At 35.2% G+C, this 21,250-nt stretch overlaps 1 protein-coding gene across 1 annotated transcript in view; it reads left to right on the top strand.

Annotated features, from left to right (window-relative positions):
* ULK4 (unc-51 like kinase 4) overlaps positions 1–21,250 on the top strand; it is a 231,804-nt gene that overhangs the window by 163,815 nt on the left and 46,739 nt on the right. Inside the window, exons 32-34 of the mRNA XM_086467979.1 lie at positions 1,507–1,673; positions 4,164–4,262; positions 12,308–12,493. Of these exons, the coding sequence (XP_086324105.1) occupies positions 1,507–1,673; positions 4,164–4,262; positions 12,308–12,493 (452 nt within the window). The remainder of the gene's footprint in view (positions 1–1,506; positions 1,674–4,163; positions 4,263–12,307; positions 12,494–21,250) is intronic.

Here is a 21,250-nt window from a genome sequence, read left to right on the forward strand (position 1 = left end):
TGTGCATGCTATCTCACTTTTGTATGAAGCATTCAGAACTGCAGCAGAAATTGTACTTCAAAAAAGGAGAAGGAAATTAAATGTGCAAGATCAGACAGATATAATTTTGAGAGTTTGGTTTATGCAGATGAAATTCCAGGAAATTCAAAGCATAGCCTGAGCTGTAGTCCATCAATCATACTGTTGTGAAAGAGTAATGCTAGTAATCATCAAAACACAAAAGATGTGAGCTATAAGAAAAGTACAAGTCTTAATAATCCTGACCCATTACTGTATTCTAAATAAATGGTTTTGTGTTTAATTTCCTAAGGAAAGTATTAAGAGTGATGAATAGGGGAGTAAAATATTTCATGGAAGTTTAGTTAATTCATGGGGCATCTTTCAATGCCAAAATATTTCAACACCCCACAGATTTGACTGCTTTCAAAAGCTGAACAGTGTAATTACATATTGTATTCTACAATTTCTTATTATAATCTTGTACCAATGTTTGTAAAAATATATACAACTACTTTTTAAAGGAGAACTTATAAAAGCAGTGAAATCAGTGAAATACTTCAGTCATGTTTGATAGTCATGGGGACTAGAAGCTAATATACTAATATACTACAGTGGTACTACATACATGCACCACAAGTCACAGTATGGCTAATTGCCAGTTTAAAAGAAGACAGTTTACAAAGGTAATTATGTTCTTGGTGACAAACAAGATATCTTTCATTCCTTGTGAAACTCTGAAAGAAAAAGGTTAAGATCAAATATAATGAACTCAGTATTTGTATTTGAAAGTAAGAAAGGTTCTGGATTGAATCAGTGTTGTTTTGAAATGGATATCTTTTCTGATATGTCAATTGATTTGTGTGTTAAGCAAGCTACAGGAGCTGATGTTACTAAATTCCAAAGGAGCTTAGGAAAAAAGCTTCAAAACAAAAAGGTATTTTCAGGAAACACTTCACTACCGTCAGCCAAACAAATCTTAGGTGTAATTTTAGGTGTAATAGTCAGTATTTCATTTATAATGCTCTTCTGAATATATTTTATTTAAGCATAATACTGTTCAATTCTATACTTAAAGCATATAGGACAGGTTGTAATTGACAGACCAGTTAAGAAAGAAAACTTTAGGCTCTGACCTTCATGTGTCGTTTTGTAACAGCCTGGAGAAATTGCTTACTTCTTGTGACCAGGAGTGTTGTGAAGGAGACTTGTATACCAGCATGCTACAGAAAAGTTTAGGATTCAAAGTATGTCTTTAATGAATGTTACATAATTTTCCATGTAGTTAGAAAATTTAATTATATTAGTTTAACTCTCTTTATGAGCTGCTCCAAACACAATAGGAGAGGAGATAATTACAATGATGGAGTAAAAGAGGAAATTTAATAAATATTCATAATGTATGTGAAATTTGGTTTTATTGTCATATTGTAATATATTATTTTTTACTTCAGTGTTGTTCTTTTCCTGATAGCCTACTTTTTTTTTTTTTTCTCACTTTCTGTGTAGGACTGGCTCATCATATCTGTAATCTCCTAATAGAAACTGTGGCTCTGTACTTGAAGGCAGATGATAAAAGCAGCATCAAGACAGCAAATGCACTGCTTCTGTCCTTGCTTGATATTTTGCACTGCATGCTGATCTACACAGCAAACATTGTGCGCCGAACTTTACAGGTATGGAATTTATTTCCTAGGGTCATCACCGTCTTAATTTTTTAGGTAACTTCCTGTTACCCTAATAATGAAATTCCCATTATTCTGATTTTATTGAATTTTTAGTGTGGTGGAAAGAGAAAAGCATCTATTTTTCAACTTCCTGTCACTGTTTCATGTAGTTACCTGGCTAGACTATCTATACTAACCTCACTGTGTGCCGGAAACACAGATCCTAGTTGTCTGTTCTGTTTCTGTACTCTGTAAGTAGCTGAATTCAACATTTGGCCGATGATAGTTCAAAGCATTTTTCTTCCATTCAGTTTAAAAGAAAAACAGTACTCCATAAAAAACGTTTTTTATTATAAATCACATGTGATTACTTGAATTACACATGTAGCCTTTGCATGTGCACTGACAGAAGTATTTCCTCTCTTATGCTTCTCAATTTGTCTTCCAAGTTTCTGTTTGAACCACTGAAATCATGGCATTGGTAGGACTTCCTGCTCCAGTGAAGACATCCTCTGCCTTAGAAATTAAGCACAAAAAGATACTATTCAAAGAAATTGCACATAACTCTCTTAAAAACAAAACAAGAAAAAGCGTTCACCTTTTTCTATATGTGATGTTAAGCTAGCAGTATTTGCTTTATTTTTAAATGATCTGCCAAATTTCTAAGTTAGTCAAGTGGAAGTAACTTCTGTATTTATGCTGCAAACAACAACACGTACTCTTTGTGTTAGGTTTTCAATGTTCTTGGGATTATCTGCTGAAGAACAGAGAAGCCTATTAGGTCCAATATATCTGGAGGACAGAGATTCTAAAGATTGCAGCCAGGTTGTATTATCTTTCAGGACATGGCTGCTTAATTCTGAAAAGGTCCTCCTCTGTGGGTTGGTTGTTTTTTTGGTTTGGGGTTTGGTTGGTTTTTTTTTTTTTTTTTTGTTACAGCAGGGTTTTTTCCTTTTTTTTAAGAAGGTTTACTGTATGAAGTGGATGTTGAAAATTGAGCCCTTTTTTTTCTCCTATACAGACTTAAGTAATCAGTTATGTTATCAATGAGATATTTCACTGAGAGATGTTTTTTTTTTTTTAATTCTTGGAAAAAACGTAATTTATATCTCATGGTAAAATACCATGTCTTTTTTGAGTCATCTGTTAGCAGGTTCTGGAATAGGTTTCTTGTCTAAGAATTGCTTTGCAAATCAAATTTTGTTGGCTAATCGCTGATTGTTATGTTGTTGGCATCACTCCATGTAATCACAGAGAGCTAAATCCTGTACTTAAGCTCCATGCAACAGTGGTGAGGCCAATTATACTGGATGACACATATGAGGAAAGAGGATCTTGCACATGGATTGGTAATGTTAGTGAAATGGATTATTTTTATTTAGATATGAAATTAAATCTATACGTTCAAAGCCAAATTCTACTCTGGCTTTACATGATGAATACATCAGTTGGTTGATCTGCACTATGTCTTTTTGCCCTTGGACTTCAGCATTCCAGGTCATTGTGGTGAGTCTCAGTGAGGAACATATCAATGTGTCTTATCACCTGGAGAAACAGCTCTTCAGATCTCTTGTATTTCAAAATGTTGATTCAGTATCAACAGTGGAGCTTCAATGGTAGTGTCCTCTGTCTCAGGGAACTTGCTCCTATGTTTACTTACCCAAACAGAAGTCCTCAGGTATTACACTTGGATGATGGTTTTAGGCTTAAATGAAACACAAATGCAAAATTATTTTTAAATGTGTTCTTTAGCCAAAAGTTTTACATTTTCCTCTAGCAGCTTGACTGTATAGGGTCATGGTCCAAGGCTGGTGCAAGATAATGAAGTTAGATGAAAAATCTTGCAAACTGACCTTTCTGGTGTCTTGGAGCAGGGGTGGGTCATAAATAGCACTGCCTAGGATGGCAGTGTGTTTTAATGAGGAGGGGATGACAATGGTCAGAATTACTAGTAGTAGCAGATCTTATCACCGGCTTTGGTCACTTGAAGATTTTATTATTCCTATATCAAAAATAATTTAAGTTATAATACATTATTAATATTTCAGGATACAAAGTGAGTCAGAAAGGCAGAACTGGACATTATTACTGAGAATCCTAACTTTTCAGTTACCTTGAGTTTCTTGTTTTGAGTTGCACTTAAATTGTTCCTGATAAAGGGAAAAAAACCAACTGGAACTTTAATGTTAGAATAGGCATGTTGTGTTGAAAGAGAATACAAATGCATAAAATATTTATGGCTTTAGAGAGATCTTTTGCTCAAGAAATGTCATGTAGGTCAGTATATTCAGCTTGTGCAGAATGGGCATGACAGCATGAGTCCTTTTTGCTTTGTGCTTATTGTTACAGACACAGGGAGCGTGACTGTTCATTGGGAGCCCAGGGATACTTAACTAGAAAAGAGTCTCCTTCAAACTTCGACCACCTAATGGATCTAATTTGTTGCTCATAACAGAACAGCCACCAAGGTTGCTTTTTATTTTTTCTCATCTTATTAAGGCACAGAAATCTGGCACAGGAGGGGACACGCAGGCTGCTGAAGACCTTCTGCTTATCAATAAACCCCTGATGGACCTAATTAGCCTGCTTATTCAACTGGTGAGAATTTGCTTGTTTATAAGCCTTTTGGAATGTTGCTGAAGTTGGAATTATTCAACTGAATTCAACATCTTAGAGCTCTGTTTGCTAGCTTTTCATTGTTTGTAAGCTCCCACCTAGTACAAAAGAAGGACTCTAACAATTTTTAAGAAATTATAGGTCACAGTGACTTTCAGGTTACCAGTGGCATCAGAGTAATTCTGTCCCAAGCATAGGATGAGGGGCAGGTTGCAGATTGTCAGTTCAGATACATAGGTATAGCCAAATTTTAGCCCTTTAGAATGGACTAGTGATTATTGTGTAGGGAAAGGATGGTATTCAAGTTTTGAAACAACAAGTAGTGCTACCCTTAGAAAAGTCAGTAAACTTCAAATTAGTTTGCAGTGAGTGATGCCTTTTAATATTATTTTCTTGGTTTTGAGCCTTCTGAGTTGTTCTCAAGGGTTTAGATTTATTTTAACGTGATCCTGAGGGATTTACGAGTGAGAATGGTCCCTGATGATCTCTAAACATCTCTGAAGTCTGTCTGCTTAAATTCAGTCTTTTCTGGGGTTTACCAGATATCACAGTGCTGCATTGAAATCTCCACAGAGTGCTGTATTGTGGCCCTGATGCATCCCATCAGCTCAAGATCGTCATACCGTGCCAGAGATTTGTGTTGGCTCTGTAAGAGCTTGTAGTAGAAGAATGCTTCTTGAGCTGGACAGGGTTTTTAGAGGCTGCCTCAGCCTTTTATTCAGTATAAAGCCATTGAAATGGAGTATGAGAATTTCCCTGTGGCATATCACACTATCCTTTCCAGGTTGTTTCATTAGAGGCATTTCAGATTCACAGTGTTCTTTTCCAGATCCAAATTTTTTGTGTTTTTCATTTAAATATAGGTTTTCAGGTGTATTGTGGTATGAATACCTGTGGCCCTTTTACTATCTTTAGCACTGTCTGTCATCTTCTATTTTGGGGAAGAATGTGATTCCTTTTTTAACTTTTGTCATTATAGTTGTTGCTAAGTCTGCTTTTGATGGGTTTATTTTAACCAGCTATTGGCAAAGGCTTTTTGGAAATGTTCACTGAATTACCTAAAACAAAGTGACTGAATTTCAACTATATAATATTTCATCTTTATAAATTCTTTTAATCTATTTTTTATGAATTTTTTTAAGTTACTATATATGACAAGTAGTAAAACATGGAGATGCAAATGTTTCTTTAAAGTTAAACTAGTCATAAATTTAAATTCTATTAACTCTAAAGAACAGAAAATTAGAAGCCAAGCTTTACTTGGCCTATACCACCTGGAAATGTTTTATAAGTTTTTAATTAAAGGATAGGATAATTATATGGTTAGCATGTACTGATTAGATTCTTACTTGCCTTTGTATTTCAGAAGCATGGCTGCAAATTACCATTAGGTTTTGCTTTGTTCTGTATTTCTACAGGTTCTGGTATGTTTAAAATACTTATTTAAAATCTGCTGATTTTAACATAAGGGTAAGGAAATATTTTGTTAAAGATTTTGCAAAAGTGAGGGATTTTCTCTGGTAACGTGTATGTGTTGTTCTTTACATACATACACGTGCTTGATTGACTATATGAAAGGTATTTCAGCTAGGTTTGTTACATTTTGTATCCTTTACCCGTTGCTGTATTAAACATCTCCTGTTAAGGTTGGAAGAGTTTGAACAACAGAATGATAATTTTAACATTTAGGATCCACTCGATTAAAATGTTTTATGCTCTAATCTCTTTAAGTATGACTAGATTCTTTGTGAACTCTAGTGGTCTCGCAAGATACGTACACTCCCTGCCCTTCAAAAAGACTCGGGCCTGCCTAAGCTTAAATTCTGTGGAGCTACCAACAGTAGTTCTGTGCATTCGTTGGGCTGTGTGGCTGCATAACCCTGTTTTGAGGCATTCAGTTCTTCGTGAACTTTATTTTCTGGAAGTAATGGAGGTCTTAAATTCTGAACTAATCATCACTTTAATATATTGAGTTAAAATTATTTTCTCTGGTTTGCTGTTTCTACCTATCTTACCATATTTATAATTTCTTATGTCACTTTCAGTAGTTGCTCTCGCTTGTTGATATGTATAGCCCTCAAATAGATGGTTGTTCCATGCCCCATTGACTTACATATTTATTTATTTTCCTCAAGCTCTACATGTTTCTCTCTCTTAATAATCTCTCAAAAATCAATATGAGTTAAACTTGAAAATGTAAAAATCTTAGAATCAATTTTTCCCTTCTGTAATTGTGATTTAGTCTATCATTTAGGGCATAGTGAAGTAAGTATAGGAAACCTAGACTGCATATAAATGAAACCTCATAGTTTTTAAGGACACAAAAGAAGAAATAATTACAAATTCTGTCATGCAGAAAACACTGCAAATATGGAGAATTCAATATTTAATCTCATGCCCTTAATTGATCAATAAGAAGAAAATAAATTGAGCAGTTAGTCTTCTGCTTGTCAGCTTTGTGTTTAAGAGCTAATTACACTTGGCTTTTTTGTGTGATGTTTCTCTCCTTGAACATAAATATAATTTCATTATTATACTGAAACTTTGCAGCAATTCTAGAAGATATAAAATACCCTCTACTTTTTGAGGTACCGTTATACTAAAAAAAAAAAGTTTGCTTACTTTTGAAATCACTTCAGTATGGATTTTCAGAAACTTTCAGGAAACCTTACCAGTACCTATAATAAGAATTTAATTTCTCTGTAGATCCTATATCTAGATCCTAGGTGTAGATCTTCCAGTCTTCTCTGCAGCCTACCAGACTGCTGGGAGAGAACTTTCCTTGTCTTCTATTGGTAGGCTTTTTCATCATAGTATTACTAGTAAAATTTGCAGTTGATTAACGTGCTCTGTATATTACTGTTGAAAAACCTATTAATCCCATGCAAACATGAACAGGACCAATATGAAGCCTCAATGCACATGGATGAATGAGATGATCTCTTCTAGGTCCTTTCTGTCTCTATGTTGCACTGGCTCTAAGGCTGTGCACTGACTTTGGTTTCAGAACACATGAAAGTATTTGCTAATGAGTAATGAAAATGACTGCAGAAGAGTGATAACCCTATAGACTGTAGACTTTTATTTCACATTTCTTAGAAGTACAGACAATTCTGTGGTCAGGGTGGAAAGATGTGTGTTTATTTCCTGTATTGTATAATGCATTGCTGTTATTGTATTTGAAATGTTATCCGCAAATTATATTTGAAGAATTCTCCTCTTTTTTTTGAAAAAAACCCAAACCAGACAGACCCATAAAAAACCCAAACAAAAACACACCAGAAAAAATAAGAATATATTGTCAGAGGCATAGATTTTCAGAATGGGAATTTAATTTCTCAGTAATTAGGCTAGATTAAAATAAACTGAAAATACGTTGTTTTAAAAAATGTTTTGCCTTAGGAGGATGACAGTTTTGCCCTAAGCCAAAATATAGTATTTTATGTTTTCGTTTTAAACTGTGCATATTTACTAATAAGAATAGCATAGTAAAGTTAGCAGATTTAATAATGATGTTTTGCTTTTACATTTTGTTTAAAATTTGCAAAATCATCTTCCCCATAGTTCCCAATGGTACTTCCTTTATAGCACGTTCTGTAATCACATTAGTGATCTAATGAATATCTATCTCTTATTGTAACAAAATCTCTTTGTGTATAACCTCATTAATGCACTGAAATAGTGTCCCCCTCTGGGTAATCCAGACAGTTTCATTGTAGGTCTAAAATTAGATGCTGTAACAACTCCAACAGTGTGAAAACTGCCACTTCAGCTCAAATGATCACACGTTTCTTGCAATGGTTTGCAATTCATGAACACACTGCAACTCTGTTCAAAAGGAAGTAATTTTTGACAACAGACTGCAGAAATAGAGATGTGTAATAACAAGAAACTTCCTGCTTTTCACAACATTAACCTTAAAATACATAGAGCAGTTTCCATCTAGAAAGGAAGAGAAGTAGAATTTTATGTTATGAGCCTATTTACAGGGAGTTATAACATGGCCATAAAAATTAAATAAAAAATAATACACAGTCTTCATTGCACAAAAGTCCTGTCATGAGGAATTATTTTAAAATTTTGAAGTGAAAAATAAATCTACAGTTCTGAGTTAGAGAATGGCAAAAATTATGACTTTAGCTGTTCAGTAATTTATTTTAAGCTGCTGGATTTTCTTCGGGCTGTACACTTGCCCAGAATATTAACAGCTGCAAGGAGAAGGAGTACTAATGTTTCTACCTTGCTGAAGGGCTGAATCCATAATCCCCTCTAAGACTGATAAAGCAAAAAGAAATGAAAGGCCGCTAGTTTTTTTCATTTCATTATTAAATATTAAGGGGCAGATATTTTCAGAGTTAGAACTCTAGTTTTTCATGGGTTTCCCCTCCCCTGAAAGAACAAAAACTGAAGTAGCTGCTGTCATGAAAAACTATAAATGAATTTGAAAGACTTGAAATATGCTTCTTTGTATCAAACAGAATTGTTATGATTAGAAAAATAATCAGAACCTGTTCCAGCTGATTAAGAGATGAACCATCCATCTATATTCATTGTCTAAGCAACATGATTCTGTCTTTGCTGTTCTTATTAGACATGAGATACTATTTACTTGAAAGCTGAGTTTTCATTTCTTGGTTTTCTACGTTTACAAATACTTACTGTATTTTAAGTCATTACTTTTGCTAATACCAATAATTTTTTTCAGATCTGCTACTCTTTATAACCAGTACTAACACTGACTGGCAGCCAATGTTAAATTTCAAGTTACCAACTTACGACTTTTGACATCTAAATCACTACTTGTCAGTAGCGAAGCAGCAAAATGGTGAGAGTTACAGAGAAAAATGCTGATACAGACATACTTAAATAGGGACATTGCTGAGACTTTCTCTTCCACGTTAATTATTGATGAGTTAGACTGTACGCCCATGATTCTCATCCCCTCTAGAGTAAATATGGTCTTTCCTATTCCCAGCTTGTTTTCCTATTCATCCTAGACCTATCCTGTTATTGTTTTACCCTGTAATTTTCCAAGATAACTTGCTCCCCAAATCCTAGATAACACTGAAATGCAAAGGGACTCTGGAGAAGCAGAGGAGCAGAAGAGCTTGAAGTACAGTAGAGGATGAAGGGCTTCATTGGCATTTGTAGTTGAATAGGATGATGCCACAGCTGGCAAGTGCTGTGAACCTGGAGTGATACTGGTAGCTAGGTTTGGAGGATGGTCACTGAAAGCTTGATATCCTGTGAAGAGTGAGCCTACTTAATACCAAGACATATTGGATGGAGAGTTTCAGGATCTTCCTTTCTCTTGTTGGGGGTCAAAGAACAGTAGGAGGTAAGCAAAGCCATTGGCCCAAGCCCAGCTCCTCCTCACCTAGGGCAAAATGTTTCACTGGCTTGCTAACTGGGGACTCCTGCTGAAGACAGCCTACCTTGGGAATAATGCTGACAGGCAGGACTCGCTCATTTGCTTCCTTGAAAGTCATGGAAAACTGCGAAGGACATGGTGCCTCATGTATTTTATGTGTTTCTTCACCCAAGGTGGTTATAGCGGCAGTCCTCTACAGAGACTGACACCTTTCCACTCCTCTGATATTTAGTGAATATCTCAGAAAAAGTCCTTGGGAACAGTTTCACTTCCAAGTATGACTGTTGTGATTACTGATTACACATGGGATTTTGTGCTTATGGAACTGCAATACCAGGGCAAGGACTCATCTGTCTGAATGTTCACTGCTTTTTTTTTTTTTTTTTTAATTATTATTTTTGGTTAACCAACAACAACATTTGAAAATCGGATATTGTTCTTGTACTGTGATTTTCTTCAGGAAGTGTTGATAGACCAGTCGACACTGATCTAGTAACTAACTGTAAGTTAAAGTGCTGCTTTTAAAAGGGTTGAGAGAGATACGTTAAAGTCGTTTAGTTTTTCCTTCCTTTACCTAATAGCATTTTTTTTTTCACTGAAGGAAATACAAGTTGGCTTAAAGCCCCAGCAAGATCAGTGGAATTTTTTTTTTTTTTGCTTCATAAGGATTAAAGATATAAGTGGAGCTACAAAGTTCATTACTACTTGTATCTTTTCCTCCTTTTTAGCCTTGCTATTTATGTTGATCATGTTACTAGATAATTCTGGATGTTAGAAAGGAAATACTGAAATAGGTGGCATTTAGATTGAAATGAAGAAAAAACATACGGCAAAACAGTGGAAGAAAAGCTGCTGTGGTCCTGTCACTTGCATAGCATTGGGTCAAATAGAATGTGATATGTCTTGGGGCTATGTATTCGGAGCTTACATCTCAGTTCAGTCTGTTTTAAACAGCCAGCTCTATGAAGCTAATGGAAAACAGGATTGTATTTGCATGCAGATCCCTGGGGAATTACTGCTTAAATATTTGAGAAGTGTATGTCTGATGATATGTTCACAGATTGCCTTAAAGTAACTGTATGGGCTTTCCTTAAAATGAAAAAACTTGGGAAGTTCATATGGTAGATTAAATAAGTAATCATTATTGAAATGTTTGAACATATTATCTAACTGGTTGGACAGATTATATAAATTGTTTCTGTTTTATCGTCAGTAAGGGTAGTCTGTTAACTGTAATCTAACTTCTTTGTATTTAAATAGTACTTTCAGAATTAAAAAAACCTGAGTATGATTGATGAGGTGTTTTTACACTTCTATAACTTATTGGTTAAGATTACCACTGGTAAATTTTGTCAGTTCATAGATTTTAAGCTGAGAAAAGGCTATTATAATAATTTAGTCCAGGATCTTATATAACACAAGACATAGGACTTTGCTAAATTAATTCCTTGTTATAGTAAAGGGTTTTGTTATTTTTTTAAATTATTTTGGTGATACATAAATTGCCTGTGACGTAGAATTTATCTCAGTTCTAAGAAAATTATTTCAGTGGTAAATCACTCTTACTAAAGAAAGAAAGAAAGAAGGAAATCAAGTATTAGCTTCCTTTAATCTGAATTGCTTTGTCTAAAGTTTTGGGCTATCATCTCTTACCTTTTTCAGTTAAAAGAAATTAACCTATCCTCAGCCTGCTTTTTTTCACATGGAACCATGTGAAGAGAATGTGATCAAGTGCCCTTTAACCCTCCCTTTGATAATCTATAGACATTGAATTCCTTCAGTCCTTTGCTGTTATGTTTTCAAATCTATCATCCTCTTGTCAAGAAACCTCTATGACATTTTTTCACTAGCTTTCATGAACTGTCTGCACTAAAACTAGGCATTGCATCCTGCTGCTGTTCCAACAGTGCCGCATACAAGCATAATATATCTCCACTCGTTACTTCCAGATTGTACATTCAAGAAAGATATAAATCATTTTGATAGTGATGTAATACTATCAGAAGTTAATATAAAGATAACTATTAGCCATGCCCCCAAATCTTTTTCCATAATTTTGATTTCCAGGAAAGAGTTTTTCCTTCAATTGCCAGGGCCTGCTCCAGTGTCTGCTCTTCAAAGGAGTGCAGAAAAGCTGAAATTCAGGAAAATATTTAAAATCTGCAAAGCGTACCTCTTAATGTGACTACTTAAAATCCGTTAAATTGCTAGATAGCCTGTACTCTACCTCAGCCGGAAGCCATAGACTTGATTTAGATGAAGTTTTATGGTGTGTATTATGTAGAAGATTAGACATCATGGCTATAGTGATACTTTCTGCTATTAGTACTTCTATTCAAAACAAAAGATACTGTCTGAAAATAACAAAGTTGGGAGCAACATTTTCAGTGCTTTTATGATGTCGTTATAGATAGGCTATTTGATAAAATCATAGTGGAGACATTGTTATACTACTGCTTAAGAACAGGTATGTTTTAATTATATTTTCATCACTTTATTAAGCTTAGTTTAGCGGAATTTTGAGTCAATCAACTAGAAATGGTTCTTTCCTGGCACAATGCAAATGTTAATTCTCTTCCAAATCCCCACTGATAAGCAGTTTTTCTGAAACTGGAATTTGATTTTTTTTTTGTTCTTTTTTCTTGTTCTTTTTTAGCTTCCCAGTGAAGATACTGAAATATTTGTGAGTACCTCTCAGTGCTTATCATTGCTGGTTCAGCTGTATGGAGGGAACAGTCAGGAGAGTATGTCTCCAGAAAACATGGACAGCTTTGCTCAAGTACTGAAGTCCAAAAAAGACACACAACAACTGAAGCTTTTGTTGAGAATTGTGAAGAGACTGGTGAGTCGGCTTTTAAACATTTTGAAAGTCTATGTGTTTGTTTTATATAACTGGATAATGTTTTGGCTGTTCTTTTCCTCTCAAAGTAAAAAAAAAAAAAGAGTATAAAAGAACTTTGAAAACAAAATATGTGAAGTTAAATTTCATGTCTTTGAGTTTTAGTTAGGTTCACTGGAGCAGATAGCCTTTTACACTTAAGATCTCTTGGAAAATGATTGTTGAATTTCTCCTATTTCAATTAACCATTCAGCTACTGAAATTATTCATGTTATTTATATATTTGTTCAGTGCTTCAGCTTTATGATGTGTTGGAACAATTTTCTGAATGCCTTCTGAAAGAATAACCTTGTAGCATCGAGTAGCTGTTCAGAAACACAGTGTTTGATTTCATGGTAAATAAAATGCCGTTTTGTATTTGAAATAGGTTTGTGTGTAGAATGTTGACTCCTCATTCTCACCAAGCAATAGGGACCACTTCTGCTGGAGTGGTTGTAATGCAGAATGCCAATCAGTGAGAGTCGTGCAGTGGCTTAGTCTGGTGATGTTATTGACGGGTGGGGGTTTCAGTTCTGTTGTGCTCTGACATGGTGGCATGACAGCAGTGCTGTTCCTTTCAAGTAAATGGAAAACTTTCTGTGACATTCTCTCAGATAATACTGGTTTTTATCTTTAAGTGTATTGATAAGAAGCTTTGCCTGCTTTGTCACCTTGAGTTGGTTGATTACTTCACTCCAAGAGCAGAAGTTTTCAAATAAGAGTGTTAACTTCACTAGTGTAAGAGGCAGAAGACACTTGAATTTTGCAAGTACAGTGCTGGCTATTACAGTAAGGCCATAATCAATGGCAGCAGGAGTTAAGAGGAAGCAACTCTTTTGTAGGCCTTTCAGAGTTTCCTGTCCTTTTTCCCTGCCTACTGTATGTTCTGGAAAGTAAATACCAAACCCTTATTCCTGGTTTTGCTCTTTCCTTAAGAGAAGCATGAATTTTTAAAATTGATATGGTGTTTAAAATTCATAATTTCTCTCATTGGCATCGTCTCAGGTTTCACTCCTTTATTTTCTCATGCTTTCCTCAAAAGAGAGTTCGAGCAAAGATTTTTTTTTTTTTTTTTAAAGATACTTCCTATTGATTTTTGCTTGTACCCATGCTTCTTTCTGTGTCATTGTTCTGCAATGTAGAACTGGCTTTTGCTTTCCCCCAAAAGCAATAAGAGAAAAGAGGCCACAAAGTGTGAGGAAAGGAAAGAGAAATGAGGCTGCAATATACATATCTAGATTATTTAATTTTAGCAGAGCTACAGACTCATTTCCTTTCCCTCCATTTGAAGACTATGGTTCAAAAGCTGACCTAGCATGCAGGGTATTTAACACAGAAACTTCTGTTCACTATCTTAAGAGAACAAAGCTGTTCTATTGCCTTTTGAATCTTGCAAGTTCCTGTACTTTTATATTTTATATATTTTATACATTTTATACTTTGTATACCAGTGATACTGGTACTTGTTATTTATAATATCAGGCATAGATTTTCTGTAATTATTTTAATAAGATCATAGGATTTCTTTTGAAAGCAGGGTTCATAGATAATTTGACAGATTATTTAATAAGTCTTACGTTATTTCTCTAAACCTTAAAAAGTCCTGTTCAGAGGAGATTATTATCTTGTCAAAATTGTCATAATCACAGAAGATACTGAAATATAAATCATATCTATTTAAGAAAGATTCAGCCTACATCAGCTGTTCATGCTGAAATTTGAAGCATAGGGCAGTGTTTTTCTTTTTTTAATATCAGAGCAGTATTTTAATAAAGGGATCATTAAGTGCACCAGTTTCCATTCTTGCCAGTCAGTGCTTGTACAGAGCATTATTTCAATCTATGGTTACATTCACTTCATTGTTAGTGAAACAGGTAGTGCTTACATAAGACAAAAATAAATCCTTGTGTTTATGCTATAGATGCCTTTTATAGCATGTATTTCTGGAAATAAGGAAAAGGCATAGCAGTATGACTAGTTAATCTTTGTCCAAGTGTTTTATATGACTCCAGTGAGCCAATGGAGACGAATGTCTCAATTTAGGTCTTCAGTTTAATGCATGTCAGAGAATTGTTGATGTACAAGATGACCTTACCTTGACAAAATGGAAACCTATATCTATGTGTTGTTTTAATTTAATAGTATCATTCATTAAGTTTTACGTCCAGTAGGTGGAGGGGTTTTTTGGACAAAGTTGGGGGTTTGTTTTGAGTTTGTTTTTTCTAAAATGATTGTTGTCAACTTTGAACATCAAATTGACTGCAGGACAATGTAAACTTCTTGCAACACTTTATTCACTGATTTTTGCCCTACAATTTTGTTGTATTCATTTATTAAACAGTAATAAAGATATAGGCCAGACTGGGGGGGAGGGGGAAATGTCTTTATACAGACCTATTAGTGAACAGCCATTTTTACTGGCTTTATTTTGCTGTAAAAAGAAATCATTAGGAGTGGAAACCATAAAAAATATGCTTTGAGCTAATTTTTGTAACTGTGTCAGTAAGGATCATTAAAATCCTTAAAGAGGCAGCATTGACTGTCTTTTTTTTTTTTTTGTGGTGGTGTTTTTTGGTTGTGGTGGTTTTTTTTTTTTTTTATAATCACCTCTTAGCTTTCAAAACTTTTGTCTCTGTCAAGCCCAGGTTAACGAGTCTTTCAAGAATTCTCTCAGTGGCATATTTATATAATGGACAGGAATGGAATAAAATTATTGAATCAAAGAAACAGGGTTTGGTTTTTTTTGGTGGGTTGTTGTGTCCCCGCCCCCCCCCCCCCCCCACACACACACTTCAGCCCTTTTGCTAACTCTCTTGTTCTGGTTGCTTCATCTTGGGTTAGACAATACTGCTATTCAGATATTCTTCAACTTTTTTAGCAACATTTGTGTAGCCAGTCAGTGACATCAGGAGGGTGGTCTTATCGCATTCTTTGGTTCTGGCAGTATCTCCTGCCACCCTTCATGGAAATCACTATCTTATCATTTCATCTCTTCTGTGAAGATATAGCGCATCTTGTTACAGTCTAGTAAATTATCTAGATTAAAGTATTACTTTGTGAAGTGGAAGAAATTTTCATTTGGGAAGCAAATAGTTAAGTTTTTGCCTGCTTTACTGAGAAGTTCTTAATTTCTCTTCTTCCCCGGAGGAAAAAATAATCTACCTACATCTCCATTTATCATCTTGTATGTAATGTAAAGGCAAGTGATTATCACTATAATTTTTATAGAACTAGCCAATATTTTTCCCCTGGACACATAATCACTGTGGGATTACAGCTGGGTACTCACAAATGAAATGTTTCTGCTTTCAAAATAAGAGAAGACTTTTGTTCTGTCTAGCAATAAGGAAAAATTCCTCTGAGAAAAATGAGTAAGCGTCAAGCTTTAATAGGCAATTCACTGCTCACTGTCAAGAGTGAACTTTTGTTCTGTGACTGTTACCTTAGGTACTTGTCAGAAAGTATATTTGAATTCTACCTAAATCACAGGGTTTTTTTTCTTCTGATTGTCCTTCTAGAACCTCATTTTCACTAATTTGTGTATTAGAACTGTCAAAAGGTTGTTTTTATTTGTATTTGTGAGCAACTAAGACATATAGGATGTCATCTGTGTGTCATATATCCTGTGGTTGTACATATAAGGATTTCTCAAATCATATTAGGCTGTGTAGTAAAGATGTTAAGGCTAGAATGACAATACTTGAGCTGTAGCAAAGGTCCATAACTTTCACTAATTTCATTGTAGGACTATTGAGCACCAATTTGCTTTCCCTGCTACTTTGAGCCACAGCAACGGCGTCACTGTGTACCTGCAGGCAGATCTAATACCCTGTTTCCGGTGAACTACAGCTTGGGCAACCACTGGTCACTATGTCTAAAATAACATTTAAGCCATGTGTCCCTGAGTATTTCTGTCATATAGATTAGTAGTGATATCATCCTGAGTTTTATACAGAGATGTTCTGAGTTCACATCTCAAGAACTGACATATGTGTGTTTTGTGTATTAAAATATATGTATATGTTTTTACCGTGATAGTTCCCAGATTAGGTCCTCATTATGTTAATCGCTGATCATGCATTGCAAGGAAAGACATTTAGAGCTTGAAAAGATATACAGTCTGAGTAGCGCAAATTTAGGATAGGAGTTCTGTAATTCCTCAGTAAATCAAACTTCTTGCTGGAGATTTTGTATCCTTTTCCTAATCTGAATTTTTTAAGCATGCCTTTAATTAATTCATTAATTACTAAGGTAATCCGTAATATTCCGTTGCTCTAAGGAAGATTTTTGTAACAGAGACGCTTGTTAGACTGTGAATACACTACTCACTTGAGAGTTGCTGACATATATAGGTATACTCACTATAAATGCACAAGTTGTTATTTGTGTTTTCCTTGAATTAGACATATTTTTAAAATCCAGATGACTCTTCTATGAACAATTTTTGTCATTCATTAGGGTTAATTTTTTATTTTCAAGTTGTTGCCAAGCTTGCATCCCTTATTTATAGACCATTTTTTGTTGCCTTCAGTCTAACAGAATAATGTCCTTGGGTAGAATGGAGCATTTCGTTAGACACAGACAACTTAAGATCCCCCCAAGAAGAAAAAGCTAATCAGCATTGAGATACACTATGCAGATCATAAACAGGATGGGTTTCTCAAAATGCTTTGAAAAGAGTACATGAGAAGGACAATGTCTCTTCACTCTTCCCACCGTGTGGGGAAGCTCCCTCTACGCACTCAGACAGGCCCTTGTTTTAGGGTTTTAATGAATTTGGAGAGAGTCTCCAGAGATGAGAGATGGGGAGGCCTCTGGTGCCTGCTGTTGCTGGCAACCTTTCAGGTGCTTCCAGACCCAGCCATACCCTGACAGATGGAAAGAAAGTGGGATGGGGGAATCACCCCATCCCCAGGGGCAAGGGAGACAACTATCCTCCTCTTCCATTTCTGGATTTTAATCTAGTTGCAAAGTAAGCTTTTAATTATAGCTTTTTGAATTTTGCATATGGTTTGACTGGAATACGAACTAATGACACTCCTTTTAATAAAAAAAGTTACAACGTCCCTAACATATATTAACAGTCAGCAGGAATATTTATTAGTCAGAATTGCTGAGCCAGGCTGTTGCTGTTGGTCAAGAAGCAATGTATTGAGTTTACAGCGAAGAGTTAAGAAAAACTGGTTTAAATTACTCAGAAGATGAATGCAGCTAGTCACAACTACTCTAATACAATTTAAACAACAATTAAACAATTATTTAAATAGAACTAGTATAGTGTAATTTGAAGAAATTCAGCATTTGGTGGGCATAGTTCCTTTGCTACACTTTGTTGTTTACTGAACAGAGAATTGAGCCAATATTGGGTAATTCATCTGAGTATTTTGGATTATTTTTTTTAAAATTTAACTTAAGCTGTATTTTGAACTTTGTGTTATAATGTCATATGGGCTCTACAAAATTCTCATGGAAATTAAATATTTTCCTTTCATCATGACAGGTTTATTTTTAACCTTAGTAAAGCATTTTCAGTAGCTCTAAGGATAACTTTTAGTCAATGAAAGTGTGATTTCTGAATAGTCAAACCTTAACAATCCAATTTGTTCTCAGACATTCTATAAGCAATAGCAAGTTCTAAAATATTGATTATCTCATTTATAATCAACTGCTTGATATTAAGAATAACATAGCTATTAAAAAAGCACTTTTTAAAAACATACTGTATGAAAATGGGTTTTGTATGTCTAGTAATACTTAGGATCTCCAGATGTGAGAGGGATACTGTAGTTGATTATCAATCAAGATCCTGTGGCATTCTTTATAGCAGTATACATGGTTAATTTTACCCTAACTAGTTACATTCTGTGTACATTGAAATCTAGGACACAGATTTTCACTGTATAGGCCTGATAAGAATTTCTGATTTTAATCTCAAATGGTTAGATACTGTTTCCCCTTAGAGGCATGTGTGTGTTTGACCTATGTGCCTGGCTTATGTAGCTTGTGAAGGGCTAAATTCAGGCTCATTTATACTTTGTGTAACTCATGGAGTTATTTCCAGGATGCTGAGTACAGTATGTTAGCACGGTCCTTGACTTTCTCTTTTTTTGCCATTTGCATCCTATGGTTTCTACTGGAGGAGAGGGAAGTGTATTTTGGTGCTTAGATTTACACACTTGGTTAGAGCACTGAAAGAATTTTGATGGGCCTTTTCTGTTTCTGATTAACCTTCCTTTTCATATACCTCTTTGAATTTTAAAATAATCCTTCTTTCAGTTGGCCAAAGTTCTGAAGCACAGCATTCTACAGGTATATACTGATGGGTTTTTTCCAGTATTTATCCTTCTGTCTTATGAAATGAAACTGAACAAGTTTCCATGGGTATGTCTCAGTCACCGATGCAGTCCGTGGAATTCTTACCTTCCCCTATCTTGTTACTTTTGATCCTGTCCAGAAGTTCTGTGGCTGATACCTGCAGAAAACTTTGCTGGTTTTTGACCCAAAGCACTAGATGGTACAGGAATGCTCTGCTTATTTCTTCTTATAGAAAAGGCAAATATCTAAATCTCGATAAGATGGTCCAGACTTATAGATCACTTATTTCTGTCTGCATTAGAATCCTCTTCTGCTGTGTGAATTTTGTACTTCTCTGACTACACTTTCTCTGATTCACTTTGTGAAGTATAGTTTGTACCCGTTTGTATGTATAACTGTGAACACAGTGTATTTTCTTTCTGTATGTGACTTGGGGTATTCTTAACTCAAAGTGTCAAGAAATTCTTAACAACTGTGAGAATTAAAATGTTATTTTAATTGGATCTAAGCTGAGATTATTTTTTTTTTCAGCTGACTACTGGAGTCCACAAGCCTGTTCTGTTAAAAATACTAGGCTTTATATAACCTATAGTAAATCAGAACTTGAAGTAGTGATACATAAAGTCAGATGGTGTGGAATTTTTTGTGCAATTAACCTATCATTTGGGGGGTTATATAGGAGTTTGTATAGCTTGGAAGCGTTTGGTTAAGGAAATACTTACTGGGACTTCTAACTCTTGACGTAATTTGGGTCCCAACCTTTTGCAGTTGGTGATGTGTCTGGAATAGTCGTAGTTATCTTAATCCAGAGGTGCTGTTTTGTTGTATATAGTTACACCTCTGCAGTGACTAATTTGCTGTCAGTGTTTTTACTGTAACTCTCAAGTGCTTTCTCCATACCAAAGAGAGCACACTATCCTTTGTCTGGCATTTCCAGTACGTAGACAAACACCTGCTTTGCTAGCAAATCGTATATTGAGTTCTTCTACTCCCAGCCCAGAAGTTCAAGCAGAGGCCTATTTTAATGGCTTTCCTTCATTTTTCTTTACTGTTTGTTTGATGTTGACAACTTTTTGCTGCTTTCTGCTTTGTCTTGTCAGCTTTGTGTTTAATATTACTCACTTACCCTCATAAGCTACTGTGATGTTTAATGTTTGCAAAGTATCTTGTGGTCTTCAAATAAGTAATAATAAATATCAACAACATTTTGCTTAAAAGAATCTATCAACACCAATCAAATAGGATTAAATTATTAAAAATATTTTCTCAGCTTGAATGTTTGTATCAGGGTGCACATATTTCCAGGTTCTGTAGCATTAATGGGAGCATAGGAGCAGTAGTTGCTGCTTTCATTATTATTATAACTGAATTGCATTAGTGCTTGTAGATCGGGACCTCTTTGTAGTAACCTCAACGCAAGTATAGTAAAAAGTCATTTCTTGCTTCAGAGAACAATCCAGCTTGTCTCCTGTATTCAAAATAAGATCAAGGAATTGCCTGAAAGGGATTCTTCCTAATAGGAAATAATTTGACCCAAAGATGGCCATCCTGCATAAAACAAATCCTTGGGCAATGTTTAGTCCTGTGCAAGCAGGAATGGAAATTTAACTAGTTGTTCCTGATCACTAGTACAAAAGTATCTTCATTTTATTCCAAATTTAAATTCTTATGGTCACAGGAGTATTTGAAAATCCTTAGTCTTGATGTAGTCTTCATGTGAGGCTTTTACCAGAAACTGGAAGAGCTTTGAAAGACTTTGGTCTGGTTGTCCATGTTGAAGATGCGATACAGGTATGCATAGAAACCAGGTTTCCTGTGACTTTTTGCGAACTCATAGTTGCAAACCTTTCAACAAAACTTCCCTTTTTTATTACAACTATTCTCTTAAACTCTGTCTTCTTGCTGACAAGTTTACTGAGGGTGAAATAGTCCATTACTTTTCAGCGTGTCAGTAAAATTTTAACTACCACGCACTAGGACAAAATATAATGAAGGAATTACATTCCCTACTGGAAAGGAGCAGTCCTTCCTTTGACTTGTAAATCACCTAGTACTGGACAGTCAGAGTAAAAGGTCTTAACATATCCTCTTCATTAATCCTCAGTGCTCCCTTGTTTTCCTTGCCACTGTTTCTGTCTATTGATTTTTTTAAAAAATATATTTCAAGTTCTGCATCTTAATAGGGCATCTGACGAATGTTAGCGGTGTTTCACTTTGTTTAGGTTCTTATCCTCTTCATCTTATAAGGCTGGAGTACTGCTGAGAAGCTGGTTCAAAAATCTTGCTGTGAGCAAATCTGCAGGTCACACAGAGCTTGCTGTAATAGCTAGTGTGTGGATGCAGATAAACAGGGAATATAGTTGGAGTGGGGTATTTAGTTAGTGAGGGAGACAGTCCTTGGCCATC

The sequence above is a fragment of the Leptosomus discolor genome, chromosome 7, assembly GCF_034619465.1.
Source record: "Leptosomus discolor isolate bLepDis1 chromosome 7, bLepDis1.hap2, whole genome shotgun sequence".
In the NCBI taxonomy this organism is placed as follows: Eukaryota; Metazoa; Chordata; class Aves; order Leptosomiformes; family Leptosomidae; genus Leptosomus; species Leptosomus discolor.